The sequence below is a fragment of the Lacerta agilis genome, chromosome 4, assembly GCF_009819535.1.
Source record: "Lacerta agilis isolate rLacAgi1 chromosome 4, rLacAgi1.pri, whole genome shotgun sequence".
Classification (NCBI taxonomy): domain Eukaryota; kingdom Metazoa; phylum Chordata; class Lepidosauria; order Squamata; family Lacertidae; genus Lacerta; species Lacerta agilis.
In genome coordinates, this window is record NC_046315.1 from 74790202 (window position 1) to 74811451 (window position 21250).

Consider the following 21250-nt stretch of genomic DNA (forward strand, 5'->3'; position numbering starts at 1 on the left):
GTTCAGCTTCTTTGGGGGAGAGCCAGTGATCTACCAGTGATCTACCGCAGATGTCCAGTGATCTACTGGTAGATCATGATCTACCTGTTGGACACGCCTGCTGTATGGTATCTCATTGCATTTTTATTGCTCCTTTTATTTCTTATCTAGTGTGGTTTATTGTATTGCTATTGTATTGTATTGCTATTTGAACCCCATATAATTCACACAGCAACACAATGAAATGAAATGAAATACAACAAAAGGAACAATGAAAATAAAAATAAAAATTGATGAGAATATCTAATACGATGGATACTCCGTCTCAAACCACAAATCCAAACACAACTTTTTAGGGAAGTTTTTAATGGGTGATATTTTTGTATTTGATTTCTGTTGGAAGCCGCCCAGAGTGGCTGGGGAAATCCAGCCAGATGGGCGGGGTACAAATAATAAATATTATTATTATTGTTATTATCAGCAACCACCTGAATAAAAAGCTTGTGGGCCACTGGTACCCCATGGATCACAGTTTGGGAACCCGCTGGATGCAGGGGAGAGGGACAAAAGATATAGGAGCTATAGCACCTTATCCATCACCTCCCTCCTCCCCTTGGTATGTAATCTTTAGGAAGCACTGCTGGACACATTAACATTTCCCAACAATGGTGAAAGCTGGCTCATGTTATTTAAAATCAAAGCAGAATTCCCCAGGATTTCTGGTTCAGTTCTAGGAGGAGTTGCGACATACGGAAAACAATACAAGTATGCAGATGTTCAAGTGCCTTACTTGGGAATTAATGATGCGCATGGTTGTTTTATTTCCGACATCTTTTTCATATCCGCTTGTTGGAGCAGAGTTGAATCGCAAGACGGCATCATGGGAGTCTGTAAAGTCAGAGGAAAGGACATTCAGGTGAATAACCGACAAGAGTCATCGTGTAGTACAATCGTTTGCATGTTTACTTGGAAGTAAGCATCGACCCCTTCCTGCTAGGCTCCAAGAACCACTGCAGTCAGCACACATGAAGGGAGCAAGGGAGGGAATAGAACGAGTAGCATCAGTGACAAGAAGCCCAGGCTCTTCGCAAGCAAGCTGTGAGCAACTTCTGCTGAGAACTGATTTCCTGTGTGGTATCTTGGCACTTGGACAAGGAATGAATGTGTGAAGAGCACAGTAGGTGAAGGAGTCGAAATATGCTTGGGTTTCTTTTGAGAGAGAGAGGTTTGCTGTTACAGTCGTACCTCGTGTTGCGTTCGCTGCAGGTTGGGTTATGAACGCAGCAAACCCGGAAGTGTTTACTTCTGGGTTTCACTGTGAGCGCACGTGCAGAAGCGCGATGTCAAGCTTCTGCACATGCGCGGTATTGCCGCTCAGGTTGCGGACTTTTCAGGGTGCAAATGGCACCCCGGAATGGATCGTGTCCGCAACCCGAGGTACCACTGTATTTACACTGGGATGAAATCCCCTCTCCCCTAAACCACTTTCCATACAATATTCTCATGAAAACTGAGGGGTGGGGGCAAGTTTCTGCTGCTTTTGTGGTGGTGGTGGTGATTTTTTTCCCCTAATGGATTTGAAAATTTAAGTGCAGTGCTGGCCACATCAAGCAGGTTGGCACAGCACAAGAAGCCTACAGCAAGGATTTCTCTTATTTTTTCCTGGAGAATTCTGAGCCTGTGCAGAAGGCAGAGGATTTCCACCTTTGGGCTCAGTTCCAAACTGAAGAGATCTGGTTCCCTCTCTGATGATTACAAAGAAAAATGTTTGGAGGATGAAAAATGAAGCTCTTTTACACCCCCTCACCCCCCCCCAATTGCTCTTACAGGGTTCATTTATGCCTGCAGTAGTTGTAGGCGCAGTCCAGTTTTTATTAGGGTTTTGTTTTACCCCAGATTTGCTGTTTTCCGAATGTTCATTCCAATCTTGCTGGACTCCCACGGGTTGTTTCATCTCCCCACACTTTTTTGTGTTTTTCTTGACCCAGTTTTAGACACACCACTCTGTTTTAGACACACCACTCTGTTAAAATAGGGAAGGGGTCTAGAAATCATCAAGTTTGAAATTGCTTTATTACTAATTGCTTAATTAGTACTTGCTTTGTCAATCACTCCACATTTTTTTTCCTTATTTGAATTACCTGGTACTTTCTTCTATTCTGAATTGCTGGTGTTTTGCAAATTGCTTTGAGCACATCAATTGCTTTCCATTCATTATATATCAATAAAGTGTTTAATTTCTTTCCATTCACAGTCTGAGTCTGTGGTCCTTCTCACTGGCTATGCTTCTCCCTCGCCCACCTACTGAGTTGCAGAAGTGCAAGCTGGAACCCCAGATGAAGAACAGTTTCTTGCTGCATTCAATGGGGCCGATTTCTTAAAAGATCCCCCCCCCCCAAAGTGCAGTCTCTGGGTGGAATTCTATATATAACTTACACAAGAGTTAAGTCCCACTGAAACAAAATGGACCTACTGTTGACTAGACATGCAAAGCCTTGCACTCTAGATCATAGTATCTGAAGGTTAGCGGTCAATGAAAACAGAATATTGCTCTGCTACAACAATGAGGTTGTACTCTTGACTGCTGGTCATTTTAGACAAGCTCGCCTGCCCCCTACACCTGATGTCAGGTGTGGGCCAGGTAAAAGAGGTTTTGGCAGACACTGACCATCAGTTTATGGTTGGGTCTTCAAAAGCCCTGTGCATCGTGATTTACAAGACCCAAACATCAGCTGATTGCTGTCATTTTGCAGGCTGTGCCTTTGTCTGCTGTTTGATTTCAAACCTCGTGGGCAAAACCATGTCACCTAATGTTACTGTAACATTATGTGACAGGTAGGTGCTGCAGTCCCACTCAAACTGTCAAACTTGGCTCTAGGATGGGGGAGATAGCAATGTATTCTGTTGGTCAGGTCCAGTTCCTCGCCCCTCCTCCACTGTGACACATAACAGTGCCATGCTAGCAAGGACAATAAATGGTAATATCTACTTGTAAATTGGTCTCCAGCAGCGTTCAAAATTCGGCAGGCGTGTTTTGCACCTGGGCTATCAGCCACTTGCAACCAAGTGAAGATGCCTAGGTGCCACAAAGGCACTTGTCTCCACCATCTGGAGGTGCGTGCTTGGGGATCCTTGGATCTTGCCTGTTTTCACACACTAGCAACACATCCTGTAGATTTCTATCCAATCATAATGAATTTCAGAAACCAAAAATACGACTTTTGAGCCGCCTGGTCCTAAAATGGCAAGTAGGCATTCTGTTTAGGTGACTGTAACCCTGGTTTACATTTGGCTTATATATCTGAATTTCTAATGCTGGTCACCAGTCTACCTTTCTTCCTTTAGCAGATTTGTTATTTGATAACTTCTACTTTTGAAGCTATGTTGTTAGAAATTTCTAAGCTGTGAAATCCAAATCCAAAGTTTCCTGCAGACCAAGTGCTAGCAGCTGCTACACCTACAGTTTAAAAACAATACAACCCTGTATAAAATGGCATTACTTTAGTATTACATCCCGTTTCAGATTTATGATATGAACGTTTGAGAAATGGTCCTGGAAAACCACCTCAGGTTACAAGAAAACCATGTCCTAGTTGTATATAAAAATTAAATGCTATTCTGCTTAAAACAGCTCACTATAAAAGCATCTGGACTCTTAAAAAAAAGTATTCAAGCCTGCTGCATATATCCTTTTTGTAAAAACCACACTTTCAACGCTCAAAGTAAAACCTAAATATCACATTTCTAGCACAAAAACAGAAGGGGGCGCCCGAAGTCTACTGGTACATCTGGAGATCCAAGACTTGTCATGTCTTGGTTTGCTCTGCCCTGCTAGTTAACCAGGCTGTGTTCCTTTGCAGACCTCAAGGACCTATCATCAGCTGACCCCTGCCTACTTTTAGCCCATATATTTTTTGAAAAAATACTGCTTCATGTTACAATCCTTGGATCCTGGAACTATGATCACGCTTCCTGAGAGTGTCGCACTGCAGAACAGTCTCTATCAACCAGGGAAGGAAGTATTAAAGCAGGACTTATTCTTACCAAGTGGCATTGTCTGACAACCCCAGATTTTATCTTCTTTCCACTGATAAGAGTCTGGCCATTACTGCCAGGCATAGTTTGCATTCTGTTTTTCGACCTCCAAGTGCAGGGTGGGGGAATCCACTTTCAGATTTTTGTTTTTTTTAATGACATTCAGGTTTCTAGGTACAGTGGTATCTCGGGTTACATACGCTTCAGGTTACAGACTCCACTAACCCAGAAATAACGCTTCAGGTTAAGAACTTTGCTTCAGGATAAGAACAGAAATCGTGCTCTGGCGGCACAGCGGCAGCGGGAGGTCCCATTAGCTAAAGTGGTGCTTCAGGTTAAGAACAGTTTCAGGTTAAGAACGGACCTCTGGAACAAATTAAGTACGTAACCAGAGGTACCACTGTAGTGTGAAAATACAGTGGTACCTCCAGTTGCGGACGGGATCCGTTCTGGAGCTCCGGTCTTTTGCAACCAGAGGTGTCTGTTCTGCACATGCGCGGGGTGCAGTAGAGCGCTTCTGCGGATGTGGCAAAACCTGGGAAAATACTTCCAGGTTCGCCGCATGCATATCCCGAAGGATGCATAACCAGAGGTGCTTGTAAGTAAGTACTGTATCCCCAATAATTCCAGATCATCCTGGTGTTTCTACTGCCAGCAGTCTAGATGCCCTAGATACTCTGGAGATATACACCTACGACTCTTCTTTCACAATGCACAACAACTTCATAGTTTACTGACAGGCTTCAGTCAAGGGTGAGGCCCTTATGCAGCCTGAGGGCCACATTTCCTTCTGAATTTTTTTGCCAGGGGCCGCATAACGGTGCACAATGCATAACAACTTCACAATTAACTGACAGGCTTCAGTCAAGGGTGAGGCACTTTTGCAGCCTGAGGGCCACATTTCCTTCTGGAAAATCTTTCAAGGGCCAGATAACTGGTGGGTGTAGCCAAAGGTGAAAGTGGGTGGAGCAACAAATGCAAATGGTAACTTCCTACAGTAGGCTAGCTCAAATCCCCCTCTGCGTTCTCCATTCAGACCAGCAGGAGGCTTTATCAGAGTTCAGTGCCAGGGAAAGAACACCCCCAGGTGTGAAGCAGGGTGTCTTATTTCAGTTTGAGACGATTCAATAAATAAGGACATAAGAAGAATTAAAGGAAGCTTGTGTGCAGGTGGGACAAGAAGATCTGGTTTTCCCTCCTGCTGCTCTCCATCCCCAATGATTAGGGAAGGGAAAAGAGGAAGTCCCTCATGGATCATCACCAGGGTCAGCAAAGGAAGGGAAAGAGTGGCAAGTCTATGAAAGAAACAGAAGTGTGGCAGGAGGGAGCTGGGGTGGAAGAAACAGGTGCTGTGTGCCTCGTGATTCCCTCAGAGGAATTACAGCCAAACACTATAACCTGAGACTGCTGAGATTAATGTGTAAGAAAAATGTGCTCCGAGCTCTTGAAATATACCACATAAATGCATAAATGCTACATATTACTACTACTACTACTACTACTACTGCGATGATGATCAAAAACCTGGAGGCGCATAAACGAAGCAATAAGAGAGGGTACTGAGTGACACATTAAGTCTCTGGAATTTTTAAAACACATCTTGACGCGGGGGGTGGGTGGGGAGGTTGACAATAACCACGAATATTTCTTTAGTCAAATGAACGAAAGCCGAGGCTCTTCTAGAACAGAACAAGAAAGCAGAACAAAAGTCAGGCTGCCATGAGGTGAACGTAACAGCACGCATTCTCATAATGCCTTATAAATTGTTGGCAGAGTCATGACGGCTTCACATTTACACCCGCTTAGCTTATGGCAAATGCGGCAGGGCAGTCATTGTGGAGCATCTCACTGCAATAGGCTCTCCCTCCCTCCGGAATCCCCCTAGCAACAGATCCAGGCTCCTACATGAAGGGAGGGGAAGTCCATTGTTAATATAAGCATCTGTGTTAAGAGAATGGGGCAGAATGTTGCTGATCCATGGGATTTAGTGACATAGGAGCAGTAAGACACAAGAACGAGCCCCAGGATAAACACTTTGTATCACGCTTTTTTATTCTGGGTTAAATCAATCAATCAAGACTAGGCATCACCCTGAGGCGCCATACCTCTCAATCATTAGCATGGCCAAATATGACTCACTGTTTCACATGCAAGCTTGCAGTGAAAAGGTGGGAAGGGGGAATCTGTCATTTACTCTGGTTGTGCATGCAAATAAGCGTTTAAAATGTAACAAGGCTGCCTCCAGATTGTCAATATTTTGCAGGAGGTATTCAGCTGCACACTGGAAAATTAAATTTGTGCAATTAAAGTGCTCCGGCACTCCAAAAAAACCAACACTTTTTTAAAAACAACAGCAGCAGCAACAACAACAACAACAGTAAACTGGCTTTTTGCTGTTGGGAACACGATGGGGAGAATTACTAAAAAGAGTGGAATAAATGACCAATTGATGGGAATACTCATAACCTCTTTGCATGCAAATCAGAATAAATTATCAAGAAAGAGCAGGCACTGCTTAACCTTTGAAAAAGCTTTGTGCAAGCAAATGATGAATACTCAACAAGAAGGTCACCTAGAGGAACAGTATTTTCTTAGTAAGCAAAACTAGGTCAACTAGGAAGAGGGAGAGGTGACTTGGAAGTACTGTGGGTGGGCAACTGCAGAGTTCCACAACTACAATGTACGGGCACACTGAGTGACCCCTAAAACTGGGTATGTGAGAGACAAAAAAATGTTACTTCTTATGGCGTCAACAGGCCACTGATTCGGAGGCATCTTGGCCCTTTTCGCAAGGTAAACGTCAACATGCCTTCCAAAAACCCTTAAAACAAACAAACAAAACAGCTTCTTTGATACTGTACTCGCAGTTTTGTAGAAAGCAGAAGACTGACAACTGCACTTTAAAACACAAACTAGAAAAAGGAAATAGTTTGCTTCATTATCTGTCAGGAAAAAGCAGGGGAGAGAACCTGTGGAGTTCTCGCACCTCAGAGGTTTTCAAACTAGTGGGATTATCCTTCGAAACTGGAAGCTCCCCTGACTTCCAGAGCCAGGACAGCATTGGCACATGTTCTGAGCAGGAAGCCTATTAAAGTAGTTGGATAATGAGAGTAGTTCTACTTCATCATAAGAGATTTAAAGGGACACCTATCTGGATATGAAAATATGAATGGCAATAGAGGATTAACCCAGAGTTCATTTTAAAGAATCTGTGGGAAGAACATTGTTTTGGTGTTCAGGAGCTGAAGTGACAAAACATTTATTCCCTTTTCCTCCTTAGCCTTTACTAGGGATTAGGGAGGATTCTAGCTCACTCCACAATTTGGAGCAAACCTCCACAGTCTACATCTAACAGATCGCACTCGGGACGGAACAGAGGCTTGTTGATTAGGGGTGCATTCAGATATATCATTTATTATGTGAGTTTTCCTGACTATAATGCTAGCTCTCCTGTCCCATTTTTTAACCTTCATTTCACACAGCAGTGTCTGTTGCATAGGGACATGGGCGGCGCAGTGGTCTAAACCACCGAGCCTCTTAAGCTTGCCGATCGCAAGGTTGGCAGTTTGAATCCACGCAACGGGGTGAGCTCCCGTTGCTTTGTCCCTGCCAACCTAGCAGTTCAAAAGAATTTGACTGGACTTAACTATCCAGGGGTCCTTTACCTTTACCTTCTTTATGGAACTGAGGCTTTTTGACCAATATACTGCAGCGTCACACTCAATTTAAATCACACCAGTGAGCTTGGCTTCATCTTTATTTGATGACCCCTGGGATTTACTATGATGGGTGTGTGAGAGAAAAAACTTATCTCTATCCACACTCTCAGCATAACTTTTTATAGCTCTATCAGTCCACCCTTACTTATCACTTTTAAACTAAAAAAGTCTCAAATATTGTAAAGGTTTCACATGGGGAAAAGTTCTACCAATGAGATGGAAGGGGACATTTTCTAGATAAAAAATAAAATAAAAATCTGTGGAAAATTTTCCATTTCTTAACGTAACGATGAATAGATGCTAACTGCAAATAAATCATTAGGCAAGTTTGGAAGTTTTGATTTTGTCTATTAAATACAAGTAAAATAAAAGTACTAAATTAGATTATTCTGTAGGGCATCAGAACATTTCCTTATGCAAATTACTCTGATTTACATACGCAAAATTTCTAAAAACCAACATCACTAGTTGATCAATTGGGTTGCCCTTCTCTGTACTTTTCCTAGCTCTACAATATACTTTTGAGGTGTGGCAACCAGAACTGCATGAAGGTTTCCAAGTGCGGCCATACCACAGATTTATCTAACAGCATTATGATGGGGCAGATTAATTTTTAATGCCTTTCCCAATCTCTAACATGAAAATTTACTCTTTTCACAGATGCCACACACATCAACACAGGCATTTTCAGTGAGTTATCTGTTGCAACCCAAAAGTCTCATTCCTGGACAGTCAACACCAGTTCAGATCCCACGTACATAAATGCTAAAAATACCACCAGCTAAAAGCAACTAAAGTTCCTTCCTTCAAGCACTAGGTGGCCCTAATCCTATGTAGGTATAGTATGATCAGCATGGCAGATTTAGAATTTCTTGGGTTATTTTACACTTGCTCACAATGAACCTTGTTTGTTGTTTTATTTTAATGCCTGCTCCCTCCTAATACTCTGCAAACTTGGCCACCTCACTGCTCAACCCTAACTCCATGTCATTTAGGAACAAGTTAGGAGCACATCCTTGGGAAAGTCCCATTTCTTATACCCCTCCAATGCGAGAATTGCCCATTTATTCTGCTTCCTCTTCCAGTTACTGATCCATAAGAGAACTTGTCTTCTTAGCCCACGACTGCTAAGCTCACTCAGGAGCCTTTGGTGAAGGATTTTATTAACATCTTATTGAAACGCCAAGCACACAATCTACTTAATTTATAGAACACACTGCCATAAGATGCACTGATGGTCACTAGCTCAGGTGACTTGAAAAGGTCGGTGGTCAAATTATCATGCTGGCTATATGTGGCTCCTAGCTTCAAAGGCAATATGCCTCTGCATACCATTTTCTGGGGAAAGAGTGTGAGGGGGCTATTGGGCTCCCGGCCTGCTTGTGAGCTTCCTAAGAGACATCTATTGGCCAACAAGGGGAACAAGCTGATAGGCCTTGATCTGACCTATCAAGGCTCTCTTTCTTTCTATGTTATTATGGACAGTCCTGGTCCACATGTACATGGTTTTGCACATTTTGTTGAGATCCTTCCACTCACCTATTTCATCCCCTAGAGAAGAGTTCAGTATGGAACCAGCAGACATGACGACAGCACAGCTACCAAACCCACGTGGGTACAGCTTGCTCAGAGAAACTTTGGGGACCCGCCGTTCCCATCCGAGGATGGAAAAGGGAGCTTCTTTGCCATCGATGGTCCTGACGTCCACACGTGCCTTGAGCTCACAGAGGAGCTGCTCTGAAGTCAACTTGAGGTTTCGCTTCCCTTTGAAGTGCACCCTATGCTTATTAGTATCCAGGTAACCTTTCCTTGCTTTCTGTAGGCGAGGGAGCAGCATCTTAGAGGAGACGTTCCCTTTCCAAAGCCTGTAGAGGAAAGATTTCGACATTGTGGAATATACTCCATCCCATTCATTAGACTCTTCAAACATCTGGCCTCTCTTGTGTCTTGCATGTCTTTTCTTTTTCTTCCTTTGAGGGAGCCAATTATCCTGCAAGGCGTTGCTCTTCTGATCCGCCCCCTCTGCTGAGACTAATCTCCCTATTCTCTGAATACTGCTCTGCGACCGACGCTGACCAGCAGCAAATAAATAATCACCAGACCTTTGATAGAAAGCACTTTTTGATTTTCTTCCTAATTGGGGAGGGAAAAATTCCTCTTCACTTTCAAAGCCATCGTCTAGGTCAGCCCACTTTTTAATGCTCCCAGTCCCCGATTTAAGTGAACCCGAGACATCTTTGCCGAGAAGCGGCTCATTCTCATCAGCTGCATCAGAGAAGGACGGGTCGTGCATTGCTCCCATGATAACTCTCTGCTTGCCTTGAATGGGCAAAAGCCTTTTAGTCTCAGTGTAGGAGAAGGAGCTTGGAACTGCTTCAGCCGTGTTGCTATCTGTGAAATAGATGAAGATAACCAGGAACAGGAGACCCCACGCGAATATTCCAAACAGCATGAGTTGTTTCCATTGCTTCAAGTTAGGTTTCATGGCAACTCTGTGCCTATTCTACTGTATGCTAAAGGCTCAGTGAAGGAGCATCAAACCTGGAATAAGAAGATTCAATGTTAGCAAAGAACGTTTTTCAAGGTAGGACAGAAACAAACAACTCTAAGGTCAATGATAATGTGATGAAAACTATGCAATGTAGGAACACTTGTTGGTAGGTAAATTGTTTCCCTCAACAATAGATATCACACCTAGGATATTTATGGCACAATGTCAATTTTTCAGGGCAACAGAGCATAATGTCCCTCTTTAGGCACATTTTGCATGCTGCTCTGCAAACCACAGCCAGACCAAATCCTGCTGAACTAAAATTTATATTGACAAGTGACAATCAGCTTCAAACTTTCAAACAAGGGTATACACACACACGCACGCATACATTTATTGAACTGAAGAGCCCGTGCAAGTCTTCACTATTCCACATGAGGCATGTGTCCACAGTGCTCTGAAAGTTTAAGACATTTTATCACAGTGGGTTTTTCACTCATTTGTAGAAGTTAAACAAATGGCAGAATTCAAGGGCAAAAACAGGTCTGAAGAAAATCTAATCTAGTCTTATCAAGACAGAATACTGTGTATCTCAGAACAGTTAACATATTTAGCACAGTCACCATGCAGGTTCTTTTCTGAATTTCAGATTGAAGGCAAGAGGTTAATAGGCACTGCTATGAATAAAAAAAAATCCCTGGTTCAAATTTTAGTCCAGAATTTCAGTCACCAAGGCAGCTTTATGCAAGCCATTGTCTCAATTTGCAATTTAGGGATTACAGTACACCGTCCTACCTCTTAGGGATGTTGAAAGTGTTATGCCAATGAAGCACATAACAAAGAAAGGAATATAAATGTTAACTATTATTAGGAGCTGGGTTTTTTTTTAATGACAATTCTGCTATCCTAAATAAGTGGCAGTGTGGCAGTCGTGCTTCCTTAAGACTCCCCAGAACTGACCGCATGATTCTCAGCCTGCTTTTAAAACAAAGGATATTCTCTAGTGAAAATACTGTGCTGCTGAAGGAGCTTTCGTCCTCCTTTGATCCTATTCAAGTGGCTGACTGCAGCCCCTGTGTCACATCTCCCATTGTTTTGCAACAGAAGGCACTTTTAATGTCTCTAAACTAGGCCTCCTATTTATTACAGGAGGGGAGCTGAGTGGAAGAAGAGTCTTTATCCTTTTCAAACTTTCCTCTCTTTCAGGACTTTGTATTGTCAAGGTTCTCCATTGCTCAGAAAAAGCATATAAAGACAGGCAGCTATGAGGTCAGGACGGTTCAAGTTGATGTTCTACGTTAGGCACTGTTATGTTAAACAGGCCCCTTTCTTCCCTCAAGAGAAAGGGAGGGAGGATATTGCAGCTTTTCAATTGGAAGTTCGTCTCAGGGTTAGCAAGGGTTGTGAATTCTGTGGCCAGACATTCCCATGGTGTTGGGAATTCAAACTTGATGGGAAGACTCTGCAGCCTTGGTGGAAAAAGTTCTTGCGGTATGAGGAATTAAAGAACCTTTCCAGCATAAAGCAAAGGAAGTTTCTCTTCAAAGCACAGACACACACACACACACACTGCATTGCAGCTGTTATGTGGCTTTTAATACTTCCCCATCATATAATTAGAACCCTTTCTTTGAACTAGAGACTGCCAGGAGTTACTCTCTGCCACTGCTTTTTGAGAACGCAACTGATCTTAGAAGAAAAATAAAATTTGCACGATACAGATACACCTGGACATCCCTGCACAAGTTAAGAGAGGAGAAGAGGTGTATTTCACCAATGAGTTCAGGCAGAGATGAGAGATTGTTAAAAAGGAGTTATTCTGTGACATTGAGGCACAGGCCTGGGCACACATTTTGGCGCTGTACCATGCAGAAGGCAATTGCCTCCAGTGCAAAATACAGCATTTAAGTAAATTTTCTGCCTTCCTTTTAAGCGCATATCCATGCAACAGCTGATCTGTGTTTGCCCATCTCATGTAGGTGTGCAGATCATCTAAAAGCAACTGATTTTAGAAAGGTGATAAAAAATAGAAAACTGAAAGAACAGAAGGGAAAACAGACAGAAATTATGAAACAAGCTAGAAATCAACACAATATAAGCTTCAGGTTTGCACAGACTGAATGTTACAAAAGGTCACCTCCCCGTTTCGGTGCTATATAAAGGAACAATTCACAGCCAACATTCATGCACAAGCAGCATGGTTCACTCTCAGTTCTCCAATACATTGCTAGCACTGTGCAGTTCAAGACTGCCATTTGTATTGAACCTTCACCCCATGGTAATGCTTTGTTTTGTTTTTGTTATTATTCGACTTTGCATTAATTTTTCTTTTGAAATAACTTTTAGCAAATGGTTATAAAAAAGCATCCAGTTACGAACCAGGATCTGGTTTATAAAAGCACAATCCAAAAACTACCAGTCGTTTTTCTCAAACCTAACATAGCAGAAACCTCAAGGCAAACCCAAAACAAATCCCTCAAGCCAGTGGAGGGTGGTCCACTGGGGTGAATGGGGTGCTGCCCCAACAATCTCAGCCAGCCCACACCTGGCTGCTTTCATGCTTAAAACTAGTCCATGGGGTGACTCTGCCCGTCAGCTTCCTCCTTTCCAGGCTCAGGGGGAATGGGGACAAAACTACTTGGTTTCTAAAATCCCTGTTCACATGTAAGTGTTCATCACTTGCAGACCACATCATCCGGTAATGATCTACATGTATCAAAAACCACAGAGAGGTTTCATATCATCACAGACTTCCCCCCGCCCCCCAGTGTGGCCAGTTCACAGCTTGTGGGTCAGTGTGAGCAATCGGAGGATGAGAGAGGGACAGAGCAATTCTAACCCGTCTGGGAGCAGAGTGGTGAGTCCACTGTTGCATCTGAAGCCCTGCCAGTTATAACAGCCGGCACAGAAGGTGGGCTTTATTTTATCAGGCCCTTTTGGGAGATCCCTGGGGCTATGGATCCAGCAGATCCAAAGCCAGCAGAAACCCACCACACCCCACCTCACGGATTTCCGCAGCTGGGATCTTCCCACATGGCTTGGCAAAGCCTCAACAGCGGAGGAGGAGCTTTCTCACCAGGCTGACGGTGACTCTGTCAATTACTAATCCCCTCCAGCACTCAGATCAGGAGGTGAGGACTGAAAGTGCTCCACGCACAACTGTGATTCAGCCCTTCTTCAGGGAGCAGGCCTGCAGGCAACACCATGTGAGTGTGAGAGTTCTGCTAGCCAATGAGATGAGCTAAATTTTCAAATAAAAAAACTATGAGACCAATTCACCAGAAAGTTATGCTGCAACGAATAGGAGTAATGCAGATGCATCACTGTGGTACAAGAGGTTCAAGGGAATTCCTTTCCAAGTAAACCTTTTCCAACAAGGGAATCACCTCTGTAGTATTTGAGGATATATATACAAAACCACTTTTGTGTTCTCTGGCAAGTACCATTCCATCAACATGAAATCTTGAAATTGTGCGAGTACTATTATCGGCATGGAATCCTGGCTCCTGAAATCCAAATGCTGAATTTTGCGACTGACAATAATCATTAGGATTCCACTGCAAGTTGCACTGATTAACTGTTTCTGGATATTTGCCAAATTTTGGAGTCCGAAGCAGGCCGCCAACCAATCACAAGACAAATAATCTCCTATTAAAAAACCGAAAGACACAATCATATTAGGATCCAATAGCTATAAGAATCAGGCATGGATGTAAATTATGGTATATATATGCCATTGGGCCTTCTTCCTCCTGATTCTGGCATTAAAGCCATCTGTGTGCCTTTAAGACACTGTGCCATCTACCCTAAAGCTGCCATCGGTAATTATGTCTGCAGGAGAGGAACTATCGTCTAACCCTTTACCCCAATTTCTTTACCCCAACTTCTCTATAGAAAAGAAAGTCCTCTATCACACAACCCACTAGGTATTTGTCCACATGTATTTGAAATGTTAACAGTAGTGTTATTAAGCACTCTGTGGTTGAAAGGCAACACAAGTGAATTGGCACAGCGAGACTATTAATTTGGGAGTACAAGCAAGAAACTGTTAAGCCATTTTCAATCCATTTTCTGATCTCCTATGGAACTGATTTCTCTCAGCCTACTTCATTCAATTTAGAGGAGCAGATGAATTGAAAAACTGCCGCTCAAAGCAGCACGTTCCTCTGCTCTGACATCATGTGTAACTGTGCATGACTGCAGGAGTATTCTATGGTATATTACAACTAGAAATGGCTGCTGGGAGAAGGAGTTATTGGTAATGAATGAACCATTCAACGTCAGAAACGGCCTATAGCAGCGTTTTTACGAACTGCATTAATCACACCTGCACAAATGAGTGTGCATAGCTTGGGTTGGATTTTGTGTTTGACTCCAGACACCGTATTTAAAGAAACATAATAAACAGCAAAAATGAGGAGTTTTAAAACATTTTGACAGGATAAATAAATCTGTGGTCTCAGAAAGTTATGTGCACCTCTGTGACTGGGTGCAAGACGTGGTCATTAGAAATAAGATATTACAGCCCCTTACAAAGTTTCACACTCCATATGCAATAACTCATTTTATATCTGCTCTCAGCATGATTAGAATAAAGGTTTCTTTTCTTTGCTATACAAATATTTGCTCTTGCTACATTACTCTGCATCAACAGAGGTAACCACAGCTGAGAGCAACAAACGAAATTGCTTTCCAAGACAAAATTTCTAAGGTTTCCAGCCACAAGAGCACTGGAAATCATCATTCCAAAAGTTACATACCAGCAGTTACAAAGTTCTAGTCATTAATTCCAACAAATTCTGCTAAGTCTTCCAAATGGAAGATAATTTTTTTTTGCTTACAGAGTACTACTGTGATGCAGTGACGGAGAGTTGGGTTAGGATATGGAACACACATCTGCCAAATATACAGTACTCATTGGGCAAGTCATTGTCAACCTCTACTTCCCATCTGTAAAATGGGAATAGGAAGATAAGAAACTGCAGTATAGCAAGTCAGGCCATTGCTCTATCCAGCTCGCTACTGTCTACACCAGAGCTTTCCAAACTGTGTGCCATGACACATTAGTGTGTCGGCTTCAGTGTGTAGTTGTGTCGCACAAACACTCCCCGCGCTCCTCCCAGGGCTGGAAAGAAGGGGTTAGTTCAGGCATAGGCAAACTCTGGCCCTCCAGATGTTTGGGACTACAATTCCCATCATCCCTAGCTAACAGAGATGGTAAGAGATGATGGGAATTGTAGTCCCAAACATCTGGAGGGCCAGAGTTTGCCTAGGCCTAGGTTAGTTTAACCTCCTGTTTGCTAGTAAAACTGAATTACTGCATCGCTAAATGATGTGTATGTCACCAACACGAAAAGTTTGGAAAACTCTGGTCTATACTGACCGGTGGCAACAGCTCTCCAGGGTTCATTAACAGCCCTGTCTGAAGATGACAGGGATTGAACTTGCATATCCTTCAAGTGTCTCATTTTAAGTGGGACATTCAGGATTGACAGAAGGCGCCCCAGCTTCTGATCCCCATCCCAGATGTCCCATGTTGGATCCTATGTTCTGGCTGTGCCAAACCGCTAGACCGAAAGACGTGTGTTTGTGGGTTCCATGCTGTGGTGCAGGTTTGTTCGCTCACAACAGAGTGCAGGTTGAAAAAACGGAAGTGAAACTTGCCTTAACCTGTGCATCTTCACTCTTCCTCCTCCTTAACCTATTAATATTAACCTATTAATGCTGAGTCAACTTTGTATGCCCTGAATTAATAGTATTTTAAGCAGTCAAGTACTGCTGTTTCTTAAGTCTGCACTAACAAAGGTTGGTTGAAAACTTAATTTTGAACACGGTGCAACCATGGGATTTCCCCCCCTCCACCATCCCCCCAAAACCCAGGGAACTGCTCATAATCTCTGTGCATGAACAGTGTCCTCACTTCACCACTATGGCTCAAGGAACAAAGATTCAGGGTCATATGGCCAAAGACACCTCATTTTTTCCCCCTTATAGAAATTTAAGCTGCATTTCTAGTACACATACTAGGTAGTTAGCCCCGCTGAACACAGTGGAACTTGCACCCAAAGAAACATACAGAGGACTGCACTGCTAGTGCTGGTGTTCTCTAGAATAAAACTGCTAAGTACACATAAATTGTACCAAATATTTTAAATATTAGCCCAGTCCCTTTTCTCTTTGTACCTTTTACTGCTTCCCCTGTTCAATAGGTTGCTGGTGGCTCATAATGCAATATAAGATTAATCAGATACTTGCTTTGGAATTAACTCTGAAAAATATTATTTCAAAGTTTAATATTCTCTTCTAATCCTCTTTGCCTTACTCGCATTAGTGTGCCTTCAGAAGTGAAATTTGCAAAAAAAAAATGTAATAAAAGCTTTAGTATCTCAATTGCAATAATACAGGATTTAGAATAGTCGCTAATATCTACAGTAATAGTGATGCTTATGTCACACAATCTGTTGAATTAATGTTTCAGACCTTGTACTCTGGTGAACTTTCAGACAACCAAATAAAGAGTAATACATCACTGAAAACAGATGCTTACTACTGTAGCTTTGATTACATACACACACACACACACACACACACACACACACACATATATACCATGCTTTTGGTGGGGCTGCTGCAACTGCATAGGTCCACAAAGAGAAACCACATTGGACCCTATTCATTCAAAAAGCACTCCACAAGACAACCAGCGGGTCATGAGTCCATTGCTGTTGGTCCCACACACTCCAAATGCGATTATGCGAGGGCCACCAGACATATAATCAGCAACTTTGATTTGAATTCTTATTTAAACTTTTACTGCTACCTCTAATCTATGAGGAAGCTTGCCAAAACGAAAGATAAATATCAGTTTCATTGCTTGGCGATGCATAAATCATTATGAAAACCCTGAAGTTCTTAGACTTTTAACACTGTTTTCTTTTGTATAACTTAATAAACAAAACAAAAAAACATATAATAAGGCTAAATTGCTCATGACAAGCCAACGAACACCAGCTGGGATATTTTATTTGGCCTTCTCAAGGAAAATAAAGTAGTATTAATGCATACATTTTCTCTTTTTCTGGCACAGTTTCACACATGGCTGAGTGATTTTAGTACTTTAAGCCAGCATTTGATCAAGAAGGCTTTCTTCCACATGTGATGCAGTTGTATATGTAACCTAACGCAAGCCACTGGGATTTAGTCATGGCTCCTACCTGGTTAGAATTCCTTGCAACCATGTAGCAGGCCTATAAATAATGAGCATAGAAATGGTGCAAGGAAGAGGCCCACTCAAATTATAACAATTCTTCCCTCTATTTCACAATGGTTTTTAGTCAAGAGTTGTTCTAGCAGACATTTCTCCGGAACATACCTTTTTTTCAGTCTTTTTCTTTCAGAACCCTGTGAAAAAGAAGCAATTTACTTTGCAGGGCCTTTAGTCTTCATTATGCACACCTACACATGGTTCTACAAGGTACAAAAGAGGATGCTGAATAAAGGCTAGGGAAATCAAATGATTAAGGCTACTTAAAGCAAAAGATCCGTAGTGGGGTTGGTGGGAAAGGGAAATAATCTACAAACTTTAACTTGAAACGAATGCTTTCAAAAACTAAGCTGGATGGTAACTTTATCTCTGCCTTCCATATCCCCCAAACACAAGTCCTGATTATGAACTTAGCCTTGTATTTTATTACTGTCCTATCCAAACAGAAGATTAAAACTTATTTCTCTTGCTTTGTCCTCCCAACAATTCTATACAAGGTAGACTTACACAGAAAGACAGCAACACCCAAAACTCAGCAAGTGAGCTTCATCATGGCCACAAATGAATTTGAATCTCCCATTACTATTGCTAACATACTGCTGCGACGAACCTCCCTGCCAACTACCCCTCTGTTACTAAGTGTATTATTTCTGAGGTGTTCCGGGTCACTTTTTCTATCCACCCCACCTCGATGCCTTAAGGTCCGTCTGTGTGGATAATCCCCTTTTATTATAACTAGGGATAACTTAGTAACGGGGTTCTCTTGTCCAGCTGTCGTGGCCTGTTATATACATATATATTTTGCTCTAGGCTCCTGGGTTACGAATACCTCTCAGCTGTCAGTTCTGGGGCTCTCTCTCATTAGATCCCCCACTGCATCAGTTAGCTAAACCCTTTTAGTAACTGTGTAGCCATACCAAGGTTTCTGCCCTTTTGCCCCTCCTGAGGGAAACTCCAAGACACAAACTATCACCCTGCAGGTCAGTTTTCTTTTCCCTGAGTTCACCTCCTCATGAGCATCCATATATCGCTGGACCAAATAAATGCCTCTTTTCTCTTGGCTCAACAAAAACAACAAGTCTTTATTTATTTCAGAACATCATGTTTCAAGTACTTCAATAGTTCAGCAGCTTACTTACATCTAAAGTATAAACTCTTTCAGTATAACCTACTAATCTTCTATCCTATCCTAGCCTAACCACCACTATCCTGGCCCCACACCCCTCTTCTTCCCTGTCTCCACACACACCCTCCCTCTTCTCAACTGCCAAAAACGGCCGTTCCCTCCTTTTAAACCGGGGACCGCCCCGCCACCCAAAGGATGAACTGTCTGTCAAGATGAAGGTGGATTAACTCCTTCTGCGCTGGTATGTAATACCTCCTCCACTCTAGGGCCAATCCGTCACAACTGCCAGTATGTAAGATAACATGCTGCTCTTATGTCAGAGTCTTCCTATACCATGCAGAGACCTTGAGAGAACAGCAGCTTTCAAAATAAAATATATATATGGGTTTGAGATGGTAATTTTTTTTAACAACGTTGCTTCCAAAAATACACGACAAAACAACTTCACTTCTGGTATCATTTTCTTCGCTGCCACCAATTGGTTTACTATTATAGTATAAAAAGTCTGTCTCTAATGCAATTGATGCAACATTTAACAGTCTTCAAAATTCAAACGCTTGATCTTCAGATTTTTCATGTTAAAACAAACCTTCAATTTGAATAAGTAATTTTGGAGTGGGCTCTCCATATCTGAGTCTAAGAATTGCTTGGGATGGGATACAAATCCTGACATGTAAGGGTTCAGAAAGACGGCAATTCAGTTACTAGAAATGATGATATTATTAGGGCTGGTGCCTAGGCGATTACTTTCTCTGCCCCACCCCTTTCCTAAAATGAAGGGATACCAGTTAAACCTCAAGGAGCTAAGCTGCAAAAGGTAGCTCTGTCTGCAGGTGGGGGTGTGTTATTGTACGTCTCCTCCAGGCCACCAACCTAGTGGGTGTTTGGAAGAGGATCTCAGTACAACCACTTTATGGCTCAGCTCTGACGTACAAGCTGAGATATGGTCCACGTAGGCCATCCTTGCACTGCATCTCTCCACCCAGTATGCTACGATAAACCAGGGATTTTTTTTTAAAAAAAATTATCCATAGTTTCCTTGCACATTTAAACTGGAAACTATGGTTACCAAGTTTGGAACGAGCCAGGATGCTAACCTAACTTCAAACAGTGATTTAAGATACAGCGGATGCTCAGGTTGCAGACGTAACCCATGATGGAGGCATGTCCGCAACCCGCAGCATTCGCATCACGCAGTGCTGTATCTGCGCACGCACGTGATGTAATTCGGCGATTATGCACATGCGCGAAGTGCGATTTAGTGCCCCTGCACAAGCACAAGCGCCGAAACCTGGAAGTAACCTGTTCTGGTACTTCCAGGTTCGGCGCGTTCGTATCCTGCAGCGAGCGCAACCCGAGGTATGACTGTACTGGTTTTTTCAGACTTCTGGACATGCTAAGGAGAAAATATTATTTAGCCCAGATATGTATGTCTGATCCAGGCCCATGGTTGACATTACCTTTCCTCTTCGAAAAAGAAGGGGGGTGGTGGTACAAGCATAGTATTATTTAAGAGGGGGGGCAGGCAGAAATATGGAGAAGCAAAATGAAAGGAAGAAAAAAGTGATGCAGGGATCAGAACATTCAGGAAGGAGCATAATGGGGAAGAGGTGAACTTACAGTAAGCACAAAGACTTTGTTGGTTGGCATCTGAAGAGACAACAGCTAATTTCATATAACATTTCATACTGAAAGGAGCTTCATCATCTCTATTGTTTGGAGTGCTGATGCTACTGCTTATTTTATATAGCATTTCAACTGGAAAGGTGCTTCACCGTCTACACTGCGTTTGTCCTCTCAACAAGCCTCTGAGGTGGATCGTCATTATTCCCAATTTATAACGGTTTATATCTGAAGTCGAGAACAAGAGGAATTACCTAATGACACATAGGAGGGGACGCAAGGAGCCCACCTTTACAAGCAAATGGACATCCCAGCCTGTACGTCCTCCCCGTCTGTCGCTAGCCTTGTTTATACTATTCCAAAGAATTAAAGTTAACAAAACACCTACCAGGACACGGGGTTGAGTCATGGGGCAGCTGTTACAGGGGAGCCCGGAGATGTTCCAGGAAACCAGAGCTCCAGGACGCAGACACACTTAATATTTAAAGTATTACTCCTTGAAATACTCAATCAACGGTGTCTCCGAAAAATGTTACACATCACTTGGGAAGACAGGTGAACGAATGCCAGTGTACCAGAAGAAGCAAAGATCACCAGTGTCAAAGCAATGATTCTTCAACATCAACTTCGTTGAACTGGTTATTATGTGCAGATGCCTGATTATCGTTTTCCAGAGCAACTACTCTATTCCGAACTTAAAAATGGAAAGCATAATGCTGGGGGTCAACAAAAGAGGTTTAAAGACTCTTTCAAAGCAAATCTTTTAAAAAAATGTAGTATAAATACTGACAAGTGGGAAACACTGGCCTGCAAGCGCTCCAATTGGAGAACAGCCTTTACCAAAGGTGTCATGGGCTTTGAAGACACTCGAACTCAGGACGAAAGGGAGAAACGTGGTAAGAGGAAGGCACGCTTGGCAAACCCTCACTTGTGATCAGCTCCCGTCCGGAAACATATGTCCCTACTGTGGAAGGATGTGCGGATCCAGAATTGGCCTCCGCAGTCACTTACGG

At 42.7% G+C, this 21250-nt stretch overlaps 1 protein-coding gene across 2 annotated transcripts in view; it reads right to left on the reverse strand.

Annotated features, from left to right (window-relative positions):
• ST6GAL2 (ST6 beta-galactoside alpha-2,6-sialyltransferase 2) overlaps positions 1-21250 on the reverse strand; it is a 70282-nt gene that overhangs the window by 17887 nt on the left and 31145 nt on the right. For both annotated transcript variants that reach the window (XM_033147658.1, XM_033147656.1), the window contains exons 2-3: positions 9273-10274; positions 770-867 (exon numbers count right to left, since the gene is read on the reverse strand). In XM_033147658.1, coding sequence (XP_033003549.1) covers positions 770-867; positions 9273-10218 — 1044 coding nt within the window. In that variant the 5' untranslated portion in view covers positions 10219-10274. The remainder of the gene's footprint in view (positions 1-769; positions 868-9272; positions 10275-21250) is intronic.